We start from the raw sequence: 27,148 nt of genomic DNA, 5'->3' as shown, positions 1-27,148 counted from the left end.
TGCCATTACCTCCATACTCTTCCTGATTATTAATTGAATCTTGCTTCTGACAGTTGTTGAATCATAGAATTTTATACCCTAGGAGGCTGTTCAAACCATTTATGCTTGCGGCGACTCTAACTGAACACTCCAGTTAGACCCAATTCAAGTGCACAGTAAAGTTCCCTTCATTCTGCCCAATGTCTGAAATCCCAACTGGAGAACAGTGCCCTTTCTTGCCCATGTTTTCTTTTTAGTTTTTCACTTTACCTATTTTTTTCACTGACATAGCACAGATTTGCATTGAGTTGGCAAAGTTTTGTTAGTTTTCCATTACAGATGTGAATGCTTCACATGCTCCTTTTGAATGCATCAATTGAACTTGCCTCCATCACACTCGGGCAGAGTATTCCAGACCTTAACCACTCACAGTGTGGTGATGTTTTTTATCATGTAACTACTTCTTTTACTAATTACTTGAAACCTGTGCCCTCTGTTCTCAATCCTTTCATGAGTGGGAATGGTTCCTCCCTATCTACTCTGTCCAGACCCCTCATAATTTTGAATGCATTTGTCAGATCTCCTCTCAGCTGCTTTTTCTCTGAGGAAAACAGTCCTAACTTCTTCTATCTATTTGATCTGTAATTGATTTGCCATATTCTAGACGTAGAGCAAATCATGGATTAAACTGTTAACAAAATGGAGAAGGATTTCACTGCATATCATTTTTCTCTCTTAGAAGAAAATTGGGAAAGAAAACTTGGCTGATTCACAAATCAACATATATTCAGTAGGCTGTATGTCAGTAAAAATACTATTGCTAGTTACAATTGTCAAAACAAATAGAGATAAACTTAAATAATCTTTGTTAGCATAACTGCCTCCCCATAAGCTTCAACTGTTTTATCTTTCTTGGTTTACTATGACTTAGCATGTCATCTCTCACAATTTTAAGAGTGGCTAGTATTCACTATATTAGATCTACTCCTTTTTAAATTTGCCTTTGTTTGAAAGGGGGAAGAGTAACTGATGTACATGACTCTTCATGGTCAGTCCAAACTAATGTTTAATACCCCAGTTACTTGTAATGTGTTTAAAAAAAATGCATTTTCGTAAATTTATCCCAAATCCATTGTGATAACTAAATTAATAAACTAATATGGAAGTGAGTAATATACTACTTGGAATAATGCTTTTGCTTTTGTGCATTGATTATCTGCCCTGTGATTGAGGCATGAACTAATCATAATATTTGGGTTAATTCTTAGAGGAACCAATATGATTTTGTTTAGAAAATATTCTTTTCCCCCACAGACGGATGAAGTCTTTCTTGAAGCTCAGATACAGAATATCACAACTACCCCAATGTACATGGAAAAGGTTTCCCTTGAGCCATCCATAATGTATAATGTAACCGAACTGAATACCGTCAATAGTGGAGGGAACGGGTGAGGAGAAAATGTTCAATTTACAGCTGTGCTTTGTTGGGCTTTTTTTTTTTAAATGTTCCCTCACACCCTGTGCTATTTGTGTAACCCTTACTAATTATGTTGAATTTTGATTTGAAAAATTCAACCCCCTTTTCTCCATATTTCTTTAACATGTTCTGCTTTAGCTTTTTTGGTGACTGCTCCCTTTCTCCAGAAACTCTCAGTGTATACCGGTTTTTTCCTCTTTTAATTAGACAGCAATCTCTGTGCAGCAAACTAATATACATGCAAAGAAAAGTGATGTTCCACCTTTAAGTTGGAAAAATTTTTGAGACTGCCTGAATCTTTTTGGAACTTGCAGCCATAAGACTACAAAGTGAGTATCTTGAGACTCCATGATTTAAGTTTTTTTTAAATTCGGCACTCTTGCCTCTTCTGAGTTGTGATGGCAAGAAGTGGGAGGAAGATATTTTCAGATTCTTGCCAATATTTTGTACAACACTCCAATACAAATTTCAATAAAATAGATTTAATTTGGTGATTCCCAATTATGGTGAGCAACATTAGCTCAATGTAAAATATTCCATTTCTAAATTGAGTGTCCAGTAAGACCATTTTGATCTTGGTTGATACTCTCTCTTCCTGGATTGTTCACTCTGGAGAAAGGTGATCTATGGTATTGTAAGTTACATTGCAGTGATACTGGAGTTTTCATATTTGAAAGGAAGTGCCTTTAAAACCCAAGTCAAGGAACTTACATGCTGTGTTCAAATGACTGACACGGTACACAAAAGACTATTCTGGCTTTAAGAAACCATTTCCAGTTCATACATTTAGACAAATCCAAAATGTGCTCTGTCTAAACAATAGTGCTTTTAATCAGCTTAAGAGAGGCGTTATTCAGGGACCAGTGCATCTAATTATAAATGCATTTTCCTTGGCAATGAGTATTATTCTTGCTTTGGGATGATTTGCTACAAATGTTCATTCTGAGATATTGGTTTATACCACAATATAAGAGATTCATTTCTACTACATTGGGTTGCAGGATCTTGTGTGACCAGGTCAGATAGCTCCAACACTATTCTAATTCTTGGACATATTCTGCAGTTTAGGTAAATTACAACAACCCTCAGTCCTGTCTTCATATTCTATTAAGAAGGGGCAGATTATTTTTTTAATTCATTCATAGGACGTGGGCATCATTAAGTAGGCCAGCTTTTATTGCCCATCTGTAATTGCCGTTGAGAAGTGGTAGTGACTTGCCTTCTTGAACAGCTGCAGTCCATGTGTTATGGGTACACCCACAGTGATGTTAGGAAGGGAGTCCCAGGATTTTGACTCAGTGACAGCAATATATTTTCAAGTCAGGATGGTGAGCAGCTTAGAGGGCAACTTGCAGGTGGTGGTGTTCCCATGTGCCTGCTGCCCTTATCCTTCTAGATGGTAGCGGTCGTGGGTTTGTAAGGTGCTCCCTAAGGAGCCTTGGTGGGTTTCTGCAGTGTGTCTTGCAGACAGTACACACTGCTGCCACTGTGCGGTGGTGGTGGAGGGAGTGAAATATTGTGGATGGGGTACCAATCAAGCAGGCGGCTTTGTCATGGATGGTGTCAAGTTTCGAGTGTTGTTGGAGCCACACTCATCCAGGCAAGTGGAGCATATTCCATCGCACTCCTGATTTATGCCTTGAAGGCAGGTTTTGGGGAGTCAGGAGGTGAGTTACTTGCTGCAGAATTCCTTGCCTCTGACCTGCTCTTGAGCCACAGTATTTATATGGCTAGTCTAGTTCAGTTTCTGGTCCATGGTAACCTGCAGGATGTTGAGAATGGGGGATTCGTTGATGGTAATGCCATTGAATGTCAAGGGGCGTTGTTTAGATTCCCTCTTGTTAGCAATGGTCAATGTCTGGCACTTGTGTGGTACATACGTTACATGCCACTTATCAGCCCAAGCCTGAATGTTGTCCAGGTCTTGCTGCATTTGGACATGGACTGTTTCAGTAACTGAGGAGTTGGAAATGGTGCTGAACGTTTCGCAATCATCAGCCAACATTGCCATTTCTGACCTTATGATGGGAAGAAGGTCATTGATGAAACCGCTGAAGATGATTGGTCCTAATACACTAGCCTGAAGAACTCCTGCAGTGATATCCTGGAACTGAGATGATTGACCCAAAAACCACAAACATCTTCCTTTGTGCTAGGCATCGCTCCAATCAGGTGAGAGTTTTCCCCCTGATTCCCATTGACTCCAGTTTTGCCAAGGATCCTTGATGTTACACTTGGTCAAATGCTGCCTTGATGTCAATTCACCTCACTTTGAGAGTTCAGTTCTTTTGCTGATGTTTGAACCAAGGCTGTAATGAGATCAGGAGCTGAGTGGCCCTAGTGGAACCCAACTGAATGTCAGTGAGCAGGTTATTGCTAATCAAGTGCCGTTTGATAGCACTGTTGATGATCCCTTCCATTACTTTACTGAATCTGGATAATAGATTGATAGGGCAGTAATTGGTCGGGCTGGATCTATCCAGTACCTGGTAGATGCCAGTGTTGCAGCTGTACTGGAACAGCTTGGCTAGGGACAAGGTATGTTCTGGAGCACCAATCTTCAGTTGCTGGAATATTTTCAGGGCCCATAACCTTTGCAGTTTTTCTTTTATTCAGTTACGGGATGTGGGCATTGCTGGCTGGGCCAGCATTGATTGCACCAACCCTAATTGCCCTTGAGAAGTGGTGGTGAGCTGCCTTCTTGAACTGCAGTTCCTGTTGTGTAGGTACAACCACAATGCTGTTATGGAGGGAGTTCCAGTAATTAGTGCCTTCAGCTGGTTCTTGATATCACGTGGAGTGGATCAGATTGGCTGAGGGCTAGCATCGATGATGTTGGGGACCTCTAGAGCAGGCCGAGATGGATCATCCACTCGGCACTCCTGGCTGAAGATTATGCACATGCTTCAGTCTTATCTTCTGCACTGACGTGCTAGGCTTCCCCACCATTGAGGATGGAGATATTTGTGGAGCCGCCTCCTCCAGTGAGTTGCTTAATTGTTCACCACCATTCACGATTGGATATGGCAGGACTACAGATCTTGGATCTGATCCATTGGTTGTGGAATCGCATAGCTCTGTCTATCACTTGCTGTTTGGCATGCAAGTAGTCCTGTGTTGTAGTTTCACCAGGTTGACACCTCATTTTTAGGTATGTCTGCTGCTTCTGGCATGCCCGCCTGCATTCTTCATTGAACTAGGGTTCATCCCCTGGCTTGATGATAATGGTAGGGTCGGGGATATGCCGGTCCATGAGGTTACAGATGGTGTTTGAGTACAATTCTGCAGCTGCTGATGGCCCACAGCACCTCATGGATGCCCAGTCTTGAGTTGCTAGATCTGTTCAAAATTTATCCTATTTATCACGGTGGTAGCGCCATGCAATACGATGTAGGGTTTCCTCAATGTGAAGACGGGACTTCATCTCCACAGGCTGTGCGGTGGTCACTCCTACTGATATTGCCATGGACAGATGCATCTGCGGCAGGCAGGTTGGTGAGGATGAGGTAAGTATGTTTTCCCTCTTGGTTCCCTCATCACCTGCCGCAGACCCAGTGTAGCAGCTATGTCCTTTAGGACTCAGCCAGCTCGGCCTGTAGTGGTGCTACCGAGCCATTTTTGGTGACAGACATTGAAGTCCCCACCCAGAGTACATTCTGCACCCTTATCACCCTTGGTGCTTCCTCCAAGTGGTGTTCAACGTAAAAGAGAACATCAAGACGTGCTAACTATTGTAAGCCCAATATTGTCGGTAACATAGTGGACAAATTACAAGTGAAGGATTGCTTTTGGGAAATATTGCATAAATATTGGGCTGTACACAGTATAATGAAACATTTTCCAATATAGGTTCATTTAAAAATTAGAACACATATATGAATTTCTATTAAATATTACAATGCAGTCTGGAATCATTTATATCATATTGCATGAAATAAAAATCTCCAGAAAATAAGTAACAGTTTATGAAAGCCACAGAACAGAGTTTGAAAGAACTGCTACAGTGTGTGTGCGCCAACTGATTATGGGTGTGTGCCTTTTGAGGATATGATCTGCAGACCTGTGAGATTGAAGTCAAATCTTCACATTCCGTTTTGGATCACATTGTATTGGATTTCATGTTTGAAGTCCTATGAAATTTGAGTGTCTGGGAATATCCCTGATTTGTGGCTCAGACTATGTAAAGGTAATGGTTCTTGAGGCTAAAGATTTGCACACACTTTGTCCTAGTACATGGTATCCAGCAAATTTGATAAATAGCACAACTTCAGTAAGAGGTGCGCGAAGACGCAGGCGACTAAGCCGAGTGAGTAGCGAATTAGGCTCACCTGGTAAGTTCTGCTAAGTTCTTTTTAGGTTTTAACTGTAGATTAAGAATCAAGATCTGACATAATACTAACCTTCAAGTAAGTGAGGTTGGCTTAAGTGGAGAACCGCCTGGAGTGGCAGTTATGTCAATCACCTAAAAGCAGTTGGTTCAAGTGGTGTTAACTACTGTCACAGGAAGCCAAACTTGTTAGTGACTTGTCAGAGGGTCTAAAAAAAAAGAGAGCGGTTTGAAAATCCTATCAGTAAGGGGCGCCTGAGGAGACAGGTGACTTCGCCAGAGTGGGACAGAGGCTGCGTGCATAGCGAATTAGGTTCAAGTGGGAATTTGGTGCATGGGTTAAAGATGTGTTTTATACATAGGAATTATTCTGAGTTAAGTGAGTAATTAAATTAAGTTAACTAAATAACTTAAGTACCGATGGCAGGACAGGCATTATGTTGCTGCTGTGGAATGTGGGAGCTTTTGGACTCCAAGGCGATCCATGGCACACAAGTCTGCAGAGAGCGTAAGCGGCTAGAGGAATTCCAGATTAGAATTATTGATCTGGAAGCCAAACTGCAGACACTGCATAATATAAGGGAGGGGGAGAAATGACAGGACAGATTGTTTCGGAAGACGGTCACGTCTCTTCGAATAGGGTCGTTTGATTTGGTCAGCAGTGAGGGACAGGAGGATGTGACAATGAGTGAAGCAGGTAAAGGGACCAAGCAGACAGTAGTAGAGGGGCCTCAGACTTTGCAATTGTCAAAAAGGTTTGAGGTGCTCGCAACCTGTATGGATGAAAGTGAGGTCTGCGAGGTAGATGATCAGGCTGGCCATGGCACAATGATACAGGAAGCTGTTCAATTGGGGGGAGCAAACAGGAATGAGTGGTATTAGTGGGGGCAGTATAGTGAGGGAGATTGACACAGTCCTCTGCAGAACAGAGCAAGAGTCCAGACGGCTGTGTTGCCTGCACAGTGCCAGGGTTTGGGACACCTGCTCAGGACTGGAGAAGAACTTGCAGTGGGAGACCATAAGACACAGGAGCAGAAGTAGGCCATTCGGCCCATTGAATCTGCTCCCTCATTCAGTGAGATCATGGCTGATCTGATAACCCTCAACTCCACTTTCCTGCCTTTTCCCCATAACCCTTGATTTACTTACTGATTAAAAATCTGTCTATCTCAACCTTGAATATACTTACCGACCCAGCCTCTACAGCCCTCTGCGGTAAAGAATTCCACAGATTCAGGGAGGAGGAACAATGCAGTCGCCGTGGTCCATGTAGGTTCTGTTATGATCCCACCTGAGGTTACTCATGGACAAGTCTGATCCCAGGGTAGAACACAACTTGATGGATCCTAACTTTTAATTGTTTGTTTAGATATGTGGTGAGTAGCTATTGAACAGAGTCACAGGAGTCAACTGATGAACTTTTAACAAAAGAGTAAAACATTTATTTCACAAGAAAAGATGAACGATATTACAGTACTCTTTCACCCACAAGTATACCTTTACAGAGAGATACAGATTTGTAAGGATAATACAAGTTACAAAAGTTATCTTATACTCTAATGTTCACAGTAAATATACTGTAAGTCAGGCGACTGTGGTCAGGCACACCACACTGAAACCAAGCTGCCTCCACCAGATGCTATGGACCTCTCAACTCTCCCAAACACTTGTTACACCATGAACCAACCTGTCTCTCTGAACTCTGTCTTTCATATGAGGGTTTCCAATCCCTACTCTCCAAAAACTCACTTTGGAATCTTCTCCCAAACTGATGCTTTCTGTCAGATGTCTTCTGCAAGAGTTCACCTCCAGGGTTTCGAACTCTCCTTCTGACATTCCCCTTCCCTGGGTCACCAAGCACAGTCATGCTGTCTTCCACGCACTCTCTCTCTCCCACTCAGCCGTCAACAGTACCCTGCTTCACATGCCCATAGCAAGAGTTACAGACCTTCAGTTGTCTCTTTGGACCTTCTTGCCTCTTAAGCGTTTATCACTTTAAGCTTTAAACTTGAAGCTTGGAGCCTTTCTCTGCCCCTCACTCTTAACTTGATTTTACAGGACCTTTTCTCGGGTTCTAGAAGGGACTTTCTCCTGTTCCACTCCCACAAATGGAATTTGAGGTCTTTCTTTTAGCTCAGGACTGGCTGTCTGTCCCTGCTGCTCCAGTCTCTCCTGGCAGCTACCTTCAACCAAGTTTGGTTTGGGACTGGCTATCTATCTCTTCTAGGCTCCTTCCCTGGCAGCTATCTTCGAAACCAGCTGAACTCCAACAGCTTCCAAACAAACTACTGTTTCTAGCTTTTCTGCGTGTGTCTATGGGAAGGACCTGCCTCTCTGGACCCCTGTTGCTAGACAACAGAACTTTCATTTTTCTACTCTTGTTTGCTTAATTTAGCCTACAGTCTCATTAGGAATGCAAGCACCTTTTAAAGTGAAATTAAAACTCAATTTGACCAGTCCATATGGACTTGTCAGCCTGCAGCCCTAAAAATTTGCTCTTTACCATTTTCCCTGGTGATTGTAATTTTCTTCAGTTCATCCCTCCCTGCCATTTCCTGATTTACAGCTATTTCTGGGATGTTACTTGTGGCCTCAAGTGAAGACCAAAGCAAAACACCTGTTTGATTCATCCGCCATCTCCCTACCTTCCATTATCAATTCCCCAGACGTAATTTCTATCGGACCAATGCTTACTTTGTTAATTCTTTTCTTATTTAAGTATCTATAGAAACTCTTAATATCCATCTTTATATTATTAGCTAGCTTTACTCTAATTTTTCCCTCCATATTAATTATCTTGTCATTCTTTGCTGCTCTTTATACTGTTTCCAATCTTCTAACCTGCCATCCATCTTTTTGTAATGATATGCTTTTTCTTTAATTTTGATACTGTCTTTAACTTTTTTAGTTAACCGCAGATTGTAGGCTCTCTCCTTTCTCTGCCCCTCACTCTTAGACACACGCAGAAAAGCTAGAAACAGTAGTTTGTTTGGAAGCTGTTGGAGTTCAGCTGGTTTCGAAGATAGCTGCCAGGGAAGGAGCCTAGAAGAGATAGATAGCCAGTCCCAAACCAAACTTGGTTGAAGGTAGCTGCCAGGAGAGACTGGAGCAGCAGGGACAGACAGCCAGTCCTGAGCTAAAAGAAAGACCTCAAATTCCATTTGTGGGAGTGGAACAGGAGAAAGTCCCTTCTAGAACCCGAGAAAAGGTCCTGTAAAATCAAGTTAAGAGTGAGGGGCAGAGAAAGGCTCCAAGCAGTGGGATTTTTGTTTCTCATTGGAATGTATCTATTCTGCGTATTCTGAAATATCCCTTTAAATGTCTACCTCTGAACTTCAATTGACCTATACCTTTACCTTATTTGCCAGCTCATTTTTGCTAGCTCTGCTTTCATGTCCTCATAATTGCCCTTATATAAGTTTAAAATACTAGTCTTGGACACACATATTTCTTCCTTAAACTGAATGTAAAATTCAATCATATAATGATTGCTGCTACCTAGGGGTGCCTTCATTATGAGGTTATCAATTAATCCTGTCTTGTTGTTCAATACCAGGTGAAGTATAGCCTGCTCTCTGGTTGGCTCCAGAATATGCTGCTGTAAGAAACTATCCCAAAAACATTCTATGAACTCCTCATCTAGGCTACCTTTGCCCATCTGACTTAAAATCCCCCGTGATCATTGCTGTACCTTTCTGAGAAGCTCGCATTATCTCTTCTTTTATACTCTACCCTACTGTGTAGTTACAGTCAGGCGGCCTGTACATCAACCCACAAGTGACTTCTTGCCCTTATCATTTCTCATCTCAACCCAAACCACTTCTACATCCCGATTTCCCAAACTTAGGCCATCCCCCTCTAAGGATGCTAATACTATCCTTAATTAACCGAGCCACCCCTCCACCCCTTTTCCTAACTTCCTGTCCTTCTTAAATGTCACGTACCCTTCAATATTCAGGTCCCAATCTGTCATCCTGTAGCCATGCCTCTATAATGGCTGTCAGATCATATTTATTTTGATTTGTGTTATCAGTTTGTTTTGAATGCTACGTTTATTTAGATACAGAGCCTTTAGTTTTGTCCTTTTATTATTTTTGTAGCATCTAGCCTTATCTGTTGATTTACTCTGGATTTGTACTATTTGTCCCTTCCTGTCATAGCCTGTTTAATCATTTCCCAAATTAATGCCTTTCTCCCTTGCCTTGTCTATGCTCTTCCCAAATTTAATCCCGTATCCCCACGATTCAGTTTACAACCCTCTCTACTTCCCTGGTTATGCGACATGTTAAGACACCAGCCCCCAGCACGGTTCAGGTGCAGACTGTCTGAATGGTAGAAATCCCACTTTCCCCAATACTGGTGCCAGGACCCCACAAACCCGAACCTACTTCTCCCACACCAGTCTTTGAGTCACCATTCATTTCTCTAATCTTATTTGTCCTATGCCAAGCTGCATGTGGCTCAGGAAACAATCCAGAAATTATTGCCTTTTGAGGTTCTGATTAATTTGGTGCCTAGCTGCTCATACTCATTATGCAGAGCTTCTTTCCTCATCCTGCTTATGTCGTTGGTACCGACGTGGACCACGGCCACTGGATCCTCCCCCTCCCACTGCAAGTTCCTCTCCAGCCCTGACTAGATGTCCCGAACCCTGGCACCAGGCAGGCAATACAGCCACAGAATCACACAGTAGAGAAGAGGCCCTTCGGCCCACCGAGTCTGCACTGACACCTGGACTCTCACTCTTTGCTACAGAGAACAGTGTCAATCCCCCTCACTAGACTCCACCACGTTCCTTTTTTGCTCCCCGCACTTGAATGGCTTCCTGTGCCACGGTGCCATGGTCAGTTTGCTCATCCACCCTGCAGACCCTGTTCTCATCCAAATAAGCTGAGAAATCCTCAAACCTATTGGACAATTGCAGAGGTTCACAAGCCTGCTCTCCTGACCTCTGGGTTCTCTTACCTGCTTCACTTGTAGTCACACCCTCCTGTCCCTGACCACTGACCAAATCAGAAGACCCAATCCAAATTGGTGTGACTGCATCCAGGTAACTTTCCCCCTCCCTGATGTGTTGCAGAGTCTGCAGCTCAGCCTCCAGCTCAGTGGCTCTTAAGATGAAGTTCCTCAAGCCATAAATGTTTACTGCAGACGTGTTTGCCCTGGATCACAGTTTATTCAGGAGCTCCCTCATGCTACAGCCTTGACACATCACCTGTCCTGCCATCCTTGATGTGTTTTAAATAATTACTTAATCATATTAATCACTTATTTATGTTGCTTTCTTATATATTTTATTAACTTTACCATCAATTTATGCACTATTTTAAACCTTAGAGCAGAACTTACCAACTTACCAGATACTCACTGAACAGCTAGCTCCTTTTCCTGTGGTAGAGCAAGAACCAAATCTTATGGGGTGAGTAGGAAAGAAAGCGGAAATGGGCACTGCCTTCCCACCACCCCTCCCCGAACTCCACTTCTCACCAAACTCCAAGTCTTCACTCAGTTACCTTAACTGCACTCCACTTGACTTGGTTGCACCACAGAAGCCTGAATTTATAGTAAGCTGAATTGGGGCTAGAGTAACCAGATTCAACCAGTTAGCTAATTAACTACTCAGCCCCTAAACTGAGCGTGAGTTTACCCTGTCTAAAATGCAAGAAATAAATAATTTAGCCCGCTTACACAGTTACTGCTAATTACAGATGAGATTAGATTTAAGAGCAAAATTTAAGAACACAATTAACACTTAAAAACTTCCCTCTCACCACACTCCCAAGTTTTTACTCAGCTCAGCTGCACTCTTTGCCACGTAATCTGACAGGATTAATTAATGACCTCGGATTGAAGGCACCTCTAGATATCAGCGACAACAATATAATTGAATTTTACATCCAGTTTGAAAGGGAGAAGAGTGGGTCGAAGGCATGTATTTTAGACTTAAATAAGGGCAACTATATAGGCATGAAAGCTGAGCTAGCTGAAGTGAACTGGGGATAGATCAATGGAGAAGCAGTGGCAGACACTTAAGGGGATGTTTCAGAATACTCTGAATATGTATATTCGAACCAAACTGAAAAAATTGTAACGGGAGGACCCATCATCTGTGGTTTATTAAAGAAGTTAAGGAAAGTATATAACTGTGCAAAGACCTGTGGCAGGTCAGATGATTGGTCAGAATATAAAGAGTGCCAGAGAATGACTAAAAGGTTAATCAGGAGAAATAAATTAGAGTATAACAGGAAGCCAGCTAGAAATGTAAAAACAGATAGTAAGAGTTTCTACAGTTATTTAAAAGCAAAAGAATAAGAAGTGAGTGTTGGTCCTGTAGAGAGTGACACTTGGGAGTTAATAGTAGATAATAAGGAAATGGAAAATGAAATGGGCAAATATTTTGCTATTGTCCTCATTATAGAGGATATAAAAAGCATCCAGTAATAGCTGTAAATCAAGAGTTGGAAGGGAGAGGGGAACTTGGTGAAATTACAATTACTACAGAAGTGGTGCTGAGCAAACTGATGGAGCTGCAAACTGACTAGTCTCTAGAGCCTGATGGACTTCATCCTAGGGCCTTAAAAGAGGTGACTAATGATGTAGTAGATGTGTTGGTGTAAATTTTCCAAAATTTGTTAGATTCTGGAAAGATTCTTGGAAAGTATTCAAGAAGGGAGGGAGGCAGAAAACAAGAAACTATAGGCAAATTTGCTTGACGTCTGTCATGGGGAAAGTGTTAGAATCGATCATCAAGGAGACGATAGCTGAGCATTGAGAGAAACTCAAGGTAATCAGGAAAAGTCAGCAGAGTGTTGTGAAAGGTAAATCATGTTTAACCAATTTATTGGAGTTCTTTGAAGGAGGAACATGTACAGTGGATAGAGGGGAGCCTGTAGACGTACTATACTTGGATTTCCAGGAAGCATTTGATAAGTTTTTTTTAAATTCATTTATGGGATGTGGGCTTCACTGGTGGGCCCGGCATTTATTGCCCATCCCTAGTTGCCCTTGCGAAGGTGGTGGTGAGCTGCCGCCTTGAACCGCTGCGTCCATGTGGTATAGGTACGCACATAGTACTGTTAGGAAGGGAGTTCCAGGATTTTGACCCAGGGACAGTGAAGGAATGGCGATATATTTCCAAGTTAGGATGGTGAGTGACTTGGAGGGAATTTGCAGTTGGTGGTGTTCCCATCTATCTGCTGCCCTTGTCCTTCTAGAAGGTAGTGGCCGTAGATTTGGAAGGTGCTGTCGAAGGAGCCTTGGTGAATTCCTGCAGTGTATCTTATAGATGGTACACACTGCTGCTACTGTGCATCGGTGGTGGAGGGAGTGAATGTTTGTGGATGTGGTGCCAATCAAGCAGGCTGCTTTGCCCTGGATGGTGTCAAGCTTCTTGAGTGTTGTGGGAGCTGCACTCATCCAGGCAAGTGGGGTGTATTCCATCACACTCCTGACTTGTACCTTGTAGATTGTGGACAGGCTTTGGGGAGTCACGAGGTGAGTTACTTGTCATAGGATTCCTAGCCTCTGACCTATTCTTGTAGTCACAGCATTTATATGGCTAGCCCAGTTCAGTTTCTGCTCAGTTGTTACCCCCAGAATGTTGATAGTGGGGAATTCAGTGATGGTAATGCCATTGAACATACGGGGATGATGGTTGGATTCTCTCTTGTTGGAGATGGTCGTTGCCTGACACTTGTGTGGCATGAATGTTACTTGCCACTTGTCAGCCGAAGCCTGGATATTGCCCAGGTCTTGCTGCATTTGGACGTGGACTGCTTCAGCATCTGAGTCGTGGTAAATAGTGCTGAACATTGTGCAATTATCAGCGAACATCCCCACTCCTGGCCTTATGTTGGAAGGTCATTGATGAAACACCTGAAGATGGTTGGGCTGAGGACACTACCCTGAAGAACTCCTGCAGTGATGTCCTGGAGCTGAGGTGACTGACCTCCAACAACCACAACTATCTTCCTTTGTGCTAGGCATGACCCTGACCAGCGGAGAGTTTTCTTCCTGATTCCCATTGACTTCAGCTTTGTTAGGGTTCCTTGATGCTACACTTGGCCAAATGCAGCCTTGATGTCAAGGGCAGTTACTCTCACCTCACCTCGAGGGTTCAGCTCTTGTGCTTGAACCAAGGCTGTAATGAGGCCAGGAGTTGAGTGGCCCTGGAGGAACCCAAACCTGGCGTCAGTGAGCAGGTTATTGTTAAGCAAGTGCTGCTTGATAGCACAATTGATGACCCCTTCCATTACTTTACTGATGATCGAGAGTAGACGGATGGGGTGGTAATTGGCCGGGTTGGATTTGTCCTGCTTTTTGTGTACAGGACATACCAGAGCAATTTTCCACATAGCTGGATAGATGCCGGTGTTGTAGCTGCACTGGGACATCTTGGCTAGGGGCACAGCAAGTTCTGGAGCACAAGTCTTCAGTATTCTTGCTGGAAAATTGTCTAAAGCCTTTACACTATCCAGTGCCTTCAGCCATTTTTTGATATCGCGTGGAGTAAGTTGAATTGGCTGAAGACTGGCATCTGTGACGCTGAGGACCTCTGGAGGAGACCGAGATGGATCATCCACTCGGCACTTCTGGCTGAAGATTGTAGCAGATGCTTCAGCCTTATCTTTTGCACTGATGTGCTGGGCTCCTCTATCATTGAGGATGGGGATGTTTGTGGAGCCACTTCCTCCAGTGAGTTGTTCAGTAGTTCACCACCATTCATGACTGGATGTGGCAGGACTGCAGATCTTAGATTTGATCCGTTGGTTCTGGGATCAATTAGTTCTATCACTTGCTGCTTATGCTGTTTGACACACAAGCAGTCCTGTGTTGTAGCTTCAGGTTGACCCCTCATTTTTAGGTATGCTTGGTGCTGCACCTGGCATGTCTTCCTGCACTCTTGATTGAAGGAGGGCTGACCCCCTGGCTTGATAGTAATGGTAGAGTGGGGGATATGCTGGGCCATGAGGTTACAGATTGTGGTTGAGTACAGTTCTGCTGCTGATGTCCCACAGCACCTCATACATAGATGCCCAGTCTTGAGTTGCTAGGTGTGTTCGAAATTCTCCCATTTAGCATGGTGGTAGTGCCACAACATGATGGAAGTTATTTTCAATATGAAGTCAGTGCTTTGTTTCCAGAAGCACTCTGCGGTGGTCACTGCTTCCAATACTGTCATGGACAGATGCATCCGTGGTAGGCAGGTTGGTGAGGATGAGGTCAAGTATGTTTTTGCTTCTTGTTGGTTCCCTCATCACCTCCCACAGACCCAGTCGAGCAGCTGTGGTAGAGCTATCGAGCCACTCTTGCTGCAAAGGCTATCGGCCCTTATAATATTCTGGTAATTGTACTGAAGACTTGTGCTCCATAACTTGCTGCGCCCCTAGCCAAGCTACAACACTGGCAACTAACCAGCAATGTGGAAAGTTGCCCAGGTATGCCCTGTACACAAAAAGCAGGACAAATCCATCCCGCTCAATTACCACCCCATCAGTCTGCTGGTTGGAGTCATACCTAGGAACTCCCTCCCTAACAGAACTGTGGGTGCACTTGCACCACAAGGGCTGCAGCGATTCAAGAAGGCAACTCACCACCACCATCCCAAGGCAATTAGGGGTGGGCAATAAATGCTGGTCTAGCTGGAGATGCCCGCATCCCATGAATAAAAAAAAAAGTCTAGAAAATGGAATATTGGAAGAACTTTTATTTAATGCATTAAACAGTTACTTATTCTGAGAGCAACAGCAATAAATAACAAGCTAATTTGTGTAGAATAATATTCCAAATGGATTAGGTTACACTGACTCTTTAAATATTGAAAAATGTGACTTGCCATTATCATATTCTAAATTCTACTCAGATGAGGACCAAGGATCATCCTACATGCATTTGACGTGAATCTATACAAGTACATGAAAGAGAAAAGCATAGGACATGTTAATATGGTGAAATGAAGCAAGGTGGGAAGAGGCTTGTATGGAGTTTAAACACTGGCATAGGCCTGTCAAGCTGAAGGGCTCTTTCTATGCTATGAAATTCTATAGAATTATTTCAGCTTGTTTGAAGATAAGCAAGTCAATGAAAAAATGCATTAATTTCTGTTCTGTTCAGGTATTCCACATTTGGGAAAATGACCTACTTACAGCCTATGGACACACGACAGTATCTGTATTGTCTCAAGCCTAAACCCGAATTTGCAGAGAAAGCTGGGGTCATCAAGGGAGTCACAGTTATTGGAAAATTGGACATAGTTTGGAAAACAAACTTGGGTGAAAGAGGACGGCTGCAAACAAGTCAGTTGCAACGAATGGTTAGTAGATGTGCACAATTTAGTTTTCTTCAAAATAATGCATTTAGTCAAAATTCCATAATATGAAAGCTTGTGGTATAAAGTTCTGTGCAGTTAGTGCTTGCTCAGGCTGTGTGCTCATCGGTGGAACTTAGAAAATTTCAATATGTGGTCCATTGTACTGAATGTCATACCTTTATCTGGGTATTGTATTAAAAGTGTTGTTATACTTTTTCATCGTAACTTGATTTATTGGTGGAATATCTGCAATATGTTATGTCACGCTCACACCATATACTCGCAAGCGTATTAAGACAATGGACGTTCTTAACTTAAAAATAAAAGAACAGCATGGCATGTGGACAGCTTACCTTGATCCAAGATGGCCACCGAGAGTCAGATGACCTTCTTTGATTTCTGCATAAAGGACTAATTCGTATCTCTGAGCAATGCTTTCAGAAAGTTCATAAAATGTAAATGACTGTGGGTGGAGTGCCCTCTCTTGAATAGACATTCACAATGTGAAACTACTTGTGAATTCACACCTGTTCACTGGATATTTTCCAAAACTCAAAATCAATAGCTTTCCCGGATGCAGTGTCTATGAGCTCAACCATTAAAGGTGCAGAGAAATTATCACAAGCAGTGTCAACTGCCCGCATTAAAATCCTGTTGTGTAGCAGTGACTTCTAATTTCAAAGCAGTTATGTGGGCAATGGAGGCATTGATCCTGGAGGTCACATGGCCAAAACTGACTTCAGATCACAATTCTTTTTGAGCCAAGAACCAAAGAGACAAATTAGCCTGGAAACCAACAGGACAAGAGGGGCAATTCCTCCAGTCAGAACTACAGAACCCTGCCTAAGACACAACCCAGGCAGTATGAGGGGGACTATTTTGTTTCCACCTGCAAAGATTTGCCTCTACAGAAACTCAGCTGTAACCTCATCTGGAAATCCAGAGACTTCCAACTCCTATTCACCTCCAAAACACCACGAGAACTTTCCTGGCCTGCAGTGTATGCTTCCTTAAAGGACTGTTCACCCCTGTGATTTGCTTCTTGTATTCTGTTAATAACCAAGCTGCATGCTTTGCTCTCCAAAATCCATCTTTACCTCTGTGTGTTTGTGTGCATGAGGGAGTGAGTGTTTTGCATTGCATTTACATTTCTGCATGTTGTATGAATAAACATAGTCCTTTCCTTTAATTTAAACTTAAACTGAATACCTTCATGTTTAATGCTAAAAATCACAACCCGGAAAAGGTTTAAAACACGTTTTGTTGTGGACAATCAAGACATGAGGATAAAGGGGAGAAGTCATCCCACCATCTCTCTTCACTGTCCATAACAGTTACTCTACATTTATGTATTTTATTTCCTCTGCTGAAAATGGTGATCTGAGGGGCAGTTCCATGGTTGTGGAACAGCCTCCGGTACCTTATCCATTCTTGATATGTGACCCCGAACAGTGTTGAGCTGTTCAGCCATGACACTGTCAGATGTGACCGCACATGTCCATACTTTGTGACGTTCAGCCGGGATGACTGGAGAACATTCCAAAGTTTCTCCCTCACCAAGTCTTGCCCATGTTTAGCTAGCACAAAAATAGTGTCCTATACTTTAAACTACATCTGAGAATCCAAAGAGATTGGGATCTTTATGACGATAGAATGCTGCCTGCAGGAACATGTGTAGCCAAAGGAAGTTCTCTTTTGAAGATTTGTAATTCTTGGTACAGATGCAGAATTTAAATTTTTTTCTGATCTTTCTTTCAGAAGGATAATGAAGCAGATTTTAATTTTTCCTCTTTGAAGTGTCAGCAATGTTTCTCATATGGGTTTTATTTCAGGCTCCTGGATATGGTGACGTAAGACTTTCCTTGGAGATGATCCCAGATACTGTAAATCTTGAAGAACCTTTTGAAGTTACATGTAAAATAACTAATTGCAGGTAATAGTAAGACTGCTAATGAATGCAATGTGCAACTTTGTATGGAATTTAGCTTATCAAAGGGAAAGTATTTTTGTTTGAATTGTTGAATCCAAGGGTTAGAGGTGATATGAGGAAATTTTTTTTATCCAGAGAATAGTGGGGGTTTGGAATTCACCGCCTAAATTAGTGGTTGAGGCTGAAATGCTCAACTCATTTAAAAAGCACCTGGATCTGCATGTGAAGCACTGTAACCTGCAACACTACAGACCAGATGCTGGAAGGTAGGATTAAAAATGAGCAGCTACTTTCCTTTTTTCTCTTTTTTTTGGCCGGCACAGACACTATGGTCTGAAAGGTCTCTTTCTGCACCATAACTTTTCTATGGTTCAATGAGCCCCCTCTGCCAGCTAAAAAAAATCGAAGCAAAGTTAAAAGTTGAAAATTTTTAATCGACTATGCTTGAATTTCAGTTTCCCCTCCCTATAGAGATATACCCTCCTCTCTGGTATCCACATTCAACAGAGAGTGATTTCTTATGGACGTCTTTGTTGAACAGCTCTGCAGCTGACATGAGCTGAGTGGCTTCCTGCTGAGTGTAGAGACCTGGAATCATATGCCCTCTACAGGAAAGTGAAATCTCAAAATATCCTATCTACAGGATAGGCATTCTTGAAATTAATATTTACACATGCTCTCATTTTTCCTTTAATTTAGTGGTTAAATTTATTAGGTGATGGATGAAAGCCACACAATTCTATTGCAGCTGTTTTGTGAATGAGGGAGAGATCTGATATGAGTATATAGTATTTCCCCCATCCGAAATTTTAAGATAAATATCTTGTAAATAAAATTGCTTTTTCCATTTGTCTTGGTTCCCATGGATGCCCGCGTCTGAATCTTTTGTCTGGGGGTGGAATAGGATGATAGGTATGTAAAGTATATTGATGGTGCAGTTTGTATGCTATATCTGGTGTAAAATATGATGCAATAGACCTCATTGATGCAGATGCAGAAATAGATGCATCTTTGCTTGTCATGGCAGACATAGTGGCCCAGATCTTCTGGTCTGCAGATGGTCGTACCCTGGAAGAAACAGTACTGATATCTGAAGTCCTACAGACACTGAGTGTGATAGGATCTCACTGCTCTCTTCATTCTGCTGTAGATATTTCAAATTTGTTGAGCTGATGTTCCCAGACAGTGAGATTGCTGCTTGTTTTCAGTGTAGAGAGAACATCAGCATGCAGGGATCCCCAGCATGTTTGCCTTCATGAGTCAGCAGCAACTCCATTGGATGAGTCATGGGAAGTGAATGGATGATGGTCGCAACCCCAAAGACATGCTGTATCCCGAACTTGCTATCGGCACAAGACCAGCAGGTCGTTCATATCTACGATACAAGGATGTCTGCAAGCGAGACCTCAAGTTGACTGGGATCAGAGTCGATGCCTGGAACTCACTGCTGATTGGAATGCTTGGAGACATGCAGTCAGGAAGGGTGTGGACAAAGCAGAGGACAAAAGAAAGTACCAGATGGTGAAAAAGAGAGCCCGCCAGAAGGAAAAACATCAGTTGGTCTCTGGCCAACTGTATTCATTTGTGCCAGCTGTGGAAGGGCGTGCCACAACAGATGTTCAATGCAGAAATGACATACACCCGGGTGCAGCCTATTGTCTCCTGAGACAGATAGATGCCTAATCCTGTTATGGAGAGAACAAAACTGCTTATTTGTCAATGTACAATTTAGGCCCGTACTTCAGCTCATAACTTTTTTAATGAGTTTACCTTTCAGTAAACAGTATGTTCTTCTCTTTGATGAAAGCTTGAACAAATCTTTGCAAACAAAGCTACTAGGCATTCATTCTAGATTCTGGGATGGAAGTGTAGAAAAGGCTAGATATTTGTCTTCTGATTTCATAGACCATGCTACTACAGATGATCTTCACAAGAGGCTTGTACCTGTCATAGATGAGTTTGGCACAAGTGATCTGGCACAGCTGTCAATGGATGGGCCCAAATTAAATGGGCAAGTTTATGACCTCTCTATGGTGCAGATGTGAAGAAGTAGAAGACAGAGAAGAAGCAGTTGAATGTAGAAAAAGCACCCATTAGTTATCCCCTGGTCCACATGTCAGCCTGGTTGAACCCAGCACTCATTGTATCTCAGCCAGTGAACTGCAAGGCAAGACATGTTTGCAGTTACTTTGGATGCAGGCCATGATGTTGTTAACCACTGTGGCATTGAAAGAGTCCCCATTCAGTTTGTCTTTCAGCAAGGAAACAGACAGGTTAGACACCTTAAACATTTGAGTTGGAAGGAGAGCCAAAATACAAGCATTTGTGGGCTGTAATAAACTAGCTCATTTCCCTGTCAAATGGCCAGGCATTAGAGTGGATTCTTGAGAACAGACAGTTGCTAATAGAAAACCAAAAAGGAAGATGACTTGTTTCAAGGAGACTAATTAAAGACCATATTAGAGATGTGGCAGGTGTCTGCAATGGAGTAAGCTCTATGAACTTTTAAAATCAGCTGGTAGTGCCAGGCAGTGCTATAGAACCACCTGGAAGAAGAAGCAGCCAAGAAAAAGGAAACTCAAAGAGGACAAAAAAAGGAAGGAATTGGAGAGGGAAGTGCAAAGCTGGAAAAAAAAAAGAAGCATCAAATTGAGACACATATCAAAGCACTGCAGCATGATGCATCTCCCAAAGTAGGGGATGTACAGTTGGGACGGACTTCACCTGAACCATGCTGGGAACAGTGTTTTAGCGATCGTATAACTAGGGTGGTGGAGAAGGCTTTAAACTAAACAGTGGGGGAAGGGATCATGCAAGAGGAGTTGTGGTAAACCAAGGGGAAATTATGAGGTAATAGAGCAGAGGAGCGATTTGGGTAATGATAACCAGAATGTGCCAGGAAGGGACGAGTAAAAACTTGAGTGCACCAGCAGAAAAGACTAGTGAGTACCAAAATGGTAAAAAGACAGCATTAAAGACTCTGTATCTGAATGTGCATAGCATTCGTAACAAAATAGATGAAATGCTAGCACAGATAGAAATAAATATTATGATCTGATAACCATTTCAGAGACATGGTTGTAGGGTGAACAAGGTTGGGACCTAAATATTGAAGCGTATTTGACATAGAAGATAGGAAGTTCGGAAAAGGTGGTGGGATAGCTCTTTAAATTTAAGGATGACGTTAGTACAGTAGTGAGAGGTGACCTTGGCTCGAAAGAGCAAGATGTAGAATCAGTTTGGGTAGAGATAAGAAATTGTAAAGGTAAGAGGTCCCTTGTGGAAGTAGTTTATAGGCCCCCTAATAGTAGTTACATTGTATGACAGGGTATACGGGAAGAAATAAATGAAGCGCGTAAGAAAGTTACCACAATAATCATGGGTTATTTTAAACTACATGTAGATAAGGCAAATCAGATTGGCAAAGGTGGCTTGAAACATAAGTTTGTGTATTCGGGACAATTCTTTAGAGCAGCAAGTTCTGGAGCCAACCACGGAGCAGCTATTCTGGACCTAGTGATGAGCAATGAGATAGGATTAATCAATGACCTCAGTAAAGTAGCCTTTAGGTAACAGTGACCATAACATAATAGAATTTCATGTTCAGTTTGTAAGGAAGAAGTGGGAACCTAAGACTAGTGTTTTAAACCTGAATAAAAGTAGATCGCGTAAAACTGAATTAGGAAACGAGATTTGGGAAATGTGGGAAAATGTGAACTTTGGCTGGAAGAATAGAAAAGCAGTATAATTAAATGGAGAGAGTTGGAGAACTTGGTGCAGAGGGACCTGGGTGTCCTGCTACATGAATCTCAAAGTTAGTATGCACATACAGCAAGTGATTAGGAAGGCAAATGGTATGTTGCCATTTATTGCAAGGGGTATGGAATATAAAAAAAAGTAGGAAGTTTTACTGCAGCTGTACAGGGCTTTGGGGAGACCACATCTGGAATACTATGTACAGATTTGGGCTCATTATTTGGAAAAAGATATAGGGCTGGATTTTCAGCTGTGCGTACGGGTGTGCGCCTGACATGCACAAGCATGAAATAGCACGTGAGAACGTTGGGCGAGCATCCCAAAGTCATCGCGCACTCGTGCGATATTTCGGTCAGTGGGCGCACGTGGGAGTCGGCAGCGCACCCGGTGACAATTAAGCCCATTAATAAAAAATGAATTTTTTCCTGCCTGTCTAGCCTTATGGTTGGCGGCGGGCAAAAAGGCCAAATGGCTTTGGATTTTTGAGGAAACCTCATCCACAGGTGGGATGAGGTTTCTGATGTTAATTAAAAATAAAATAAAAATTTTAATCTTGTTTTTAACATGCCCCTGCTCATATGACAGAGTCACATGAGGGAACATGTTTACCTTAATTTTAAAACCTTTATTTTGAATGTTAGAAATCTTCAGCTCCCTGAGGCAGCTCTCTGCCTTCAGGGAGCTTTGACTGCCTGCTCCTCCGCACCTGCACCGGTCGCCCTCCTCCATCCCCACCCCCCTAACCCTCGCTGGCTGGTTGTTAATTGGCCATCCAACATGAAATCACGGTCAGGACCCAATCGCGGGCGCGGATTGTTGTGCAGCCGCTCCCAGCAACCCCCCCCCTCCACCACACACACACACACACTGTGCTGCACCCATCCTACGAGGGGAAATCCCTTCCCCATAATTGCGTTAGAAGCAGTACAGAGAAGGTTCAGTCGACTCATTTCTGGGATGAGGGGCTTATCTTACTAAAATGTTGAACAGCTTGGGCCAATACTCATTGGAGTCCATGAAGCACAGATTTGAGAGGATACGACTAACAACTGTTTTAGCCATCCACCGCCAGATCAGGCTAGACCACATGAAGCACTGTTGGGTCCAGTTCTCATCTGCTAAATCTGCTCACTGTTCCAGGATCATCCTGGAAAGCAGACGCAACCCCAGTTTTTCTCTACTACAAATCATATTAAACTCCTCTCCTCTCTGCTGCAGCCTCACCTCAACAATAAATGTCAGGATCTCATGGACGACTTTGTAATTAAGATTGAGATCATCCGATCAGTTGCCTCTGCCGCACCCTTCCCTTCCAGTAGCCCATTTGGCCAAACCTCCTCCTCCACACTGCCTTAACCCTGAACTCTCAGCTTTCTCCAGTATCTCTCCTAAGTCTCTTCATGCCCTCTCCAAGCTCATTTTTCCCACAAGAAGCGCCTACTCCCTTGACCCTATTTCCAATAAACAAGTGTTCTCCCTCTCTCCTTCAGATCTGCTGGCATCACCACCACCTCAAATATAAACAACCCTTGACTTACCATCCTTGTAAACTACTGCCCCACCTCCAACTGCCTTTTCCTCTCCAAAGTTCTTGAATGTGTTGTTACTTCCCAAGTCCAAGGCCATGTTTTCTGGAACTCCGTGTTCAGATTCCTCCAATCAGGTTTCTGCCCTGACACAGTACTGAAGCAGTTCTTATCACAATCACAAATGATATCCTACATGAGCTGCATACTAGACAACAACTTGTATATAAGTTACCTTGTGTAACATCTTTACTATGAATATGCTGCATTTCACAGAATTCCTGGGTTTTGGCATATTTAGATTTGGCATTGTTGTACTGATAAAAGGCTCAGGCTGACCACCGTCATGTGAAAATGACTCAGATGTTTATATAGCAAAATTTCTGCGATAGTGTACTAAGCCGTCTCATTCAGTTTTTCTTTCTCTAGCAGTGAGAGGACAATGGATCTGGTGCTTGAAATGTGCAATACAAATGCAATCCACTGGTGTGGCATTTCAGGAAGACAGCTAGGAAAATTGAGTCCAAATTCTTCTCTACATCTTGCACTTAAGCTATTGGCCTCCTTGCAAGGGTTACAGGTAAATTCTATGATTGAAAAGAGCTGCCAAAGAGGGGAAGTTTATTTTATGAAATAGCTTTGACAAATTTGCTTTCGATTTTGGTCCAAACTCAGCTACCCAGTCATCCCTCTCCCTGGCAACAGTCTGAGATTAAGTCCACCTGTTCACATTAAGTCCACCTGGTGTCACATTTGATCCTGAGCTGACCTTCTATCCTCATAATCATGCTATTGCTAAGACTGCCTATTCCCATCTTTATAACATATCCTGACTTTGCCCCTGTCTCAGCTCATCTGCTGAAACCCTCATTTCGTGTCCTTGTTACCTCTAGACTCAATTATTCCAAAGCATTCCTGATAGTCTACCATGTTCTACCCTCCATAAATTTGAGGTCATCCAAAACTGTGCTACCCAATCATCCCTATGCTCGGTGACCTACATTGGCTCCTGGTCAAGCAATGTCTTGATTTTAAAATTCTCATTCTTGGTTTCAAATACCTCCAAGGCTTTGCCCCTCCCTATCTCTGTAATCTCCTCCAGCCCCTCAACCCTCTGCAATATCTGCACTCTTCTAAGTCTGTCCTCCTGTGCATTCCTAATTTTAATTGCTCCACTATTGGTGGTCATGCCTTTAATTGCCTCGATGCCAGGGTTTGAATACCATCCCTACACCTGTCCATCTCTCCACCTTGCTTTACTCCTTTAAGACACTCCTTAAAACCTATTTCTTTGACCAAGCTTTTGGTCATCTGACCTAATATCTCTTAATGTGGTTCAGTTTTGTACTTTGTTTTAAAATGCTCCTGTGAAGCACCTTAGGATACCTCATTATGATAAAGTTTTATATCATATGTTGTTGTATTTTGGATGTTAAAATTAGGCTTTACTCAAAATTGTCAACAGTTGGGAAGAATATACATTGTATCTGCTCATCACAATTTCCTTCCATTCATTTTAATAAAAAATGGTGGGCTCGCAAATGTACAAAGGGTAAACCTCAGCCTCAGTATGTAAGGGGTGAAGTTTATTCTGTTTCCAGAAACAATTTAATTGCTCATTGTATAACCAGTTCTATTAATGTACTCATGGCTTTTTGGATCAGTTTCATTAAACGATGTCAGCAATGTAAATTACTAAAGCTAATTCATAATCGTGTTTAAGTACAGTCATTTTTAAAGTTGATTATTGTTTTTCACGATCTACAAAACTGTATGTTTGCAATATTTGCTAGATTTTGGAGTTTTTAATCTAGAATCTGTCACTTTCAGCACAGTACCATGCATATTACATTGTACTTTATTTTCAATTTTGAAATTATTCCTTCTGGTTTTGACAAATGTTGGCAAGGATGAGGAAAGCACTTTTTTCTCAGTGGAAAGAAAGACTTGTAATTATCTGGCATCTTTCTCAAACACGACATCCCAAAGTGCTTTACAGCCAATGAGGTACCTTTGGAAATATAGTCACTGTTGTAATATAAAAAATGTGCAGCCTATCTGTATAGTAAGTTCCTACAAACAGCAATGTGATGATAATTGGATAATCTGTTTTAGTGATGTTTATTGAGGGAAATGCATTGGCCAGGACACCAGGGATAACTGCCCTGCTCTTTGAAGTAGTTCCATGGAATCTTTTATGTCCACCTAAAGGCAGACAGAGGTTTGATTTTAATGGCAGACGGCACCTCTGACAGTGCAACAGCCCAGGGTCTGCCCTGGAGTGATTGCCTAGATTTTGTGCTCAGGAAGTGGAAATTGAACTCTCAATGTTCAAACTCTGAGGTAAGAGTGTTATCACTGAACCACAGCTGAAAGAAACAGGCACCCTTGTTATATTCACAAATCAGTGAAATTGTACCAGCTGTAAAACAGGAGCACAATATATACTGGATATATTGCATCTGTCCCTCGGTTTGATTTTGTTTCCTGTTTAACTCTTCATTGCTTCATTGGTAAAGGGATCCTGTTTTAATGAAAAATAACATTTTGTTTGAAGAGCCAGGATATCTATGTATCACTTCCATCTGTCACAAGCAAACATTGTGCGATATTTCAACACAATTTGTGTTATGTTTGCAACCAAATACGAACACTGCCTTTTAATAATTTTAAATAAACCAACTTTGCAGTTTCCTTCAGTGATACTCTATTTATATTTTGTCTACACTTCCTACAACTTAATTTTGTTCATTTCTCTTTTCAGAGTATTTCAGGATTGAGACTGATGGATACGTTTTTAAAAAGAACTTACGAGTACGATGATATTGCACAAGTATGTGTGGTCTTTTCACACCTAAAACCAGAAAGCTAGAAGCATCTTCTAGTATTCGTGTTCCCTTCCTGTGGTTAGCTCTGGACCAATGGTTGTTTTAATGATGTGACCTGCTTTTTCACTATCGAAAGACTTATCACCATATTCATATAAACCAAAACATGTGAAGATTTTATAATTTTAAAAGATCTGCTGACACTACCATCTATTGGGAAATATTAACTTGAGACTGAGTCAATTGATGCACTGCCCCTCGCACCTCTGGGACCTACTTTCAACTCCAATGCAGATTGATGAGATGGCAGTATTCTCTGATAGCTGGCTGAAGAGGTCTTGCATTAATTAAGTTTGGACAGTCTCAATCAATTTCTTATTGGATATAAACCTACAACACGAAACTGCTATTTGTCACTAAATTGGTCATCTTATTCAATGAGACCAAAGAGTATGTGAAATGGAAAATTGTCACAAAGGTGCAGAAATTAAGTGCATTTCTGAGAATGGAGCTGAAACGTATTGTGAAGGCATGGTAGAGGGTGCTTTACTTTGCATCTATCTATGCAAAATCTAATCTGTGTGTGCTTCATGTTGCCTGAGATGGAAAGTGGTCCTTTCCCCAGCACCAAGTGAGGTTTCATGCTGATGAGCATAACATCCAGAGTTTTTTTTTAAAATATTTGTTCAAACATGTTTTTAATTTTATGCACATGTAATAAAGCTTTAAATGTACTTAACAAAATGGTCTCCAGTATATCGCTTCCTGAAAAAAAAATAACTGTTTCACAGTTAGAATAATGGTGACTGTCAGTATGACTAAAACTTTTTAATGATCATCGTTTCTTTTAGTTTTATTCTTGGTCACGTTGTATATTGTGGACAGATATCAAGTGACAACTGTCCACACCTAATTTGTGTTGGGAGCTTGGGCACATTGTGTGGCTGCCAGTAACATATGAAATGTTAGGCTGGAGTTTAAAACTTTATAACTGCCCTGAAAATGTTGAATACCTT

The 27,148-nt window shown here is 42.1% G+C and overlaps 1 protein-coding gene across 8 annotated transcripts in view; it reads left to right on the top strand.

Moving 5' to 3' along the window:
- Positions 1-26,871, top strand: part of trappc13 (trafficking protein particle complex subunit 13) — an 87,711-nt gene extending 60,840 nt beyond the window's left edge. For 4 of the 8 annotated variants that reach the window (XM_041190236.1, XM_041190219.1, XM_041190200.1 and 1 more), the window contains 5 exons: positions 1,294-1,427; positions 15,897-16,095; positions 17,925-18,025; positions 23,737-23,884; positions 26,069-26,871. In XM_041190236.1, the coding sequence (XP_041046170.1) occupies positions 1,294-1,427; positions 15,897-16,095; positions 17,925-18,025; positions 23,737-23,884; positions 26,069-26,176 (690 nt within the window). In that variant the 3' untranslated portion in view covers positions 26,177-26,871. Of the gene's footprint in view, positions 1-1,293; positions 1,428-15,896; positions 16,096-17,924; positions 18,026-23,733; positions 23,885-26,068 lie in introns of all 8 variants that reach the window. The other 4 variants (XM_041190227.1, XM_041190211.1, XM_041190192.1 and 1 more) reach the window with 1 other exon arrangement.
- The last annotated feature ends 277 nt before the right edge of the window (positions 26,872-27,148 follow it).

The sequence above is a fragment of the Carcharodon carcharias genome, chromosome 1, assembly GCF_017639515.1.
Source record: "Carcharodon carcharias isolate sCarCar2 chromosome 1, sCarCar2.pri, whole genome shotgun sequence".
Taxonomy (NCBI): domain Eukaryota; kingdom Metazoa; phylum Chordata; class Chondrichthyes; order Lamniformes; family Lamnidae; genus Carcharodon; species Carcharodon carcharias.
This window is presented reverse-complemented; position numbering and strand designations above follow the sequence as displayed.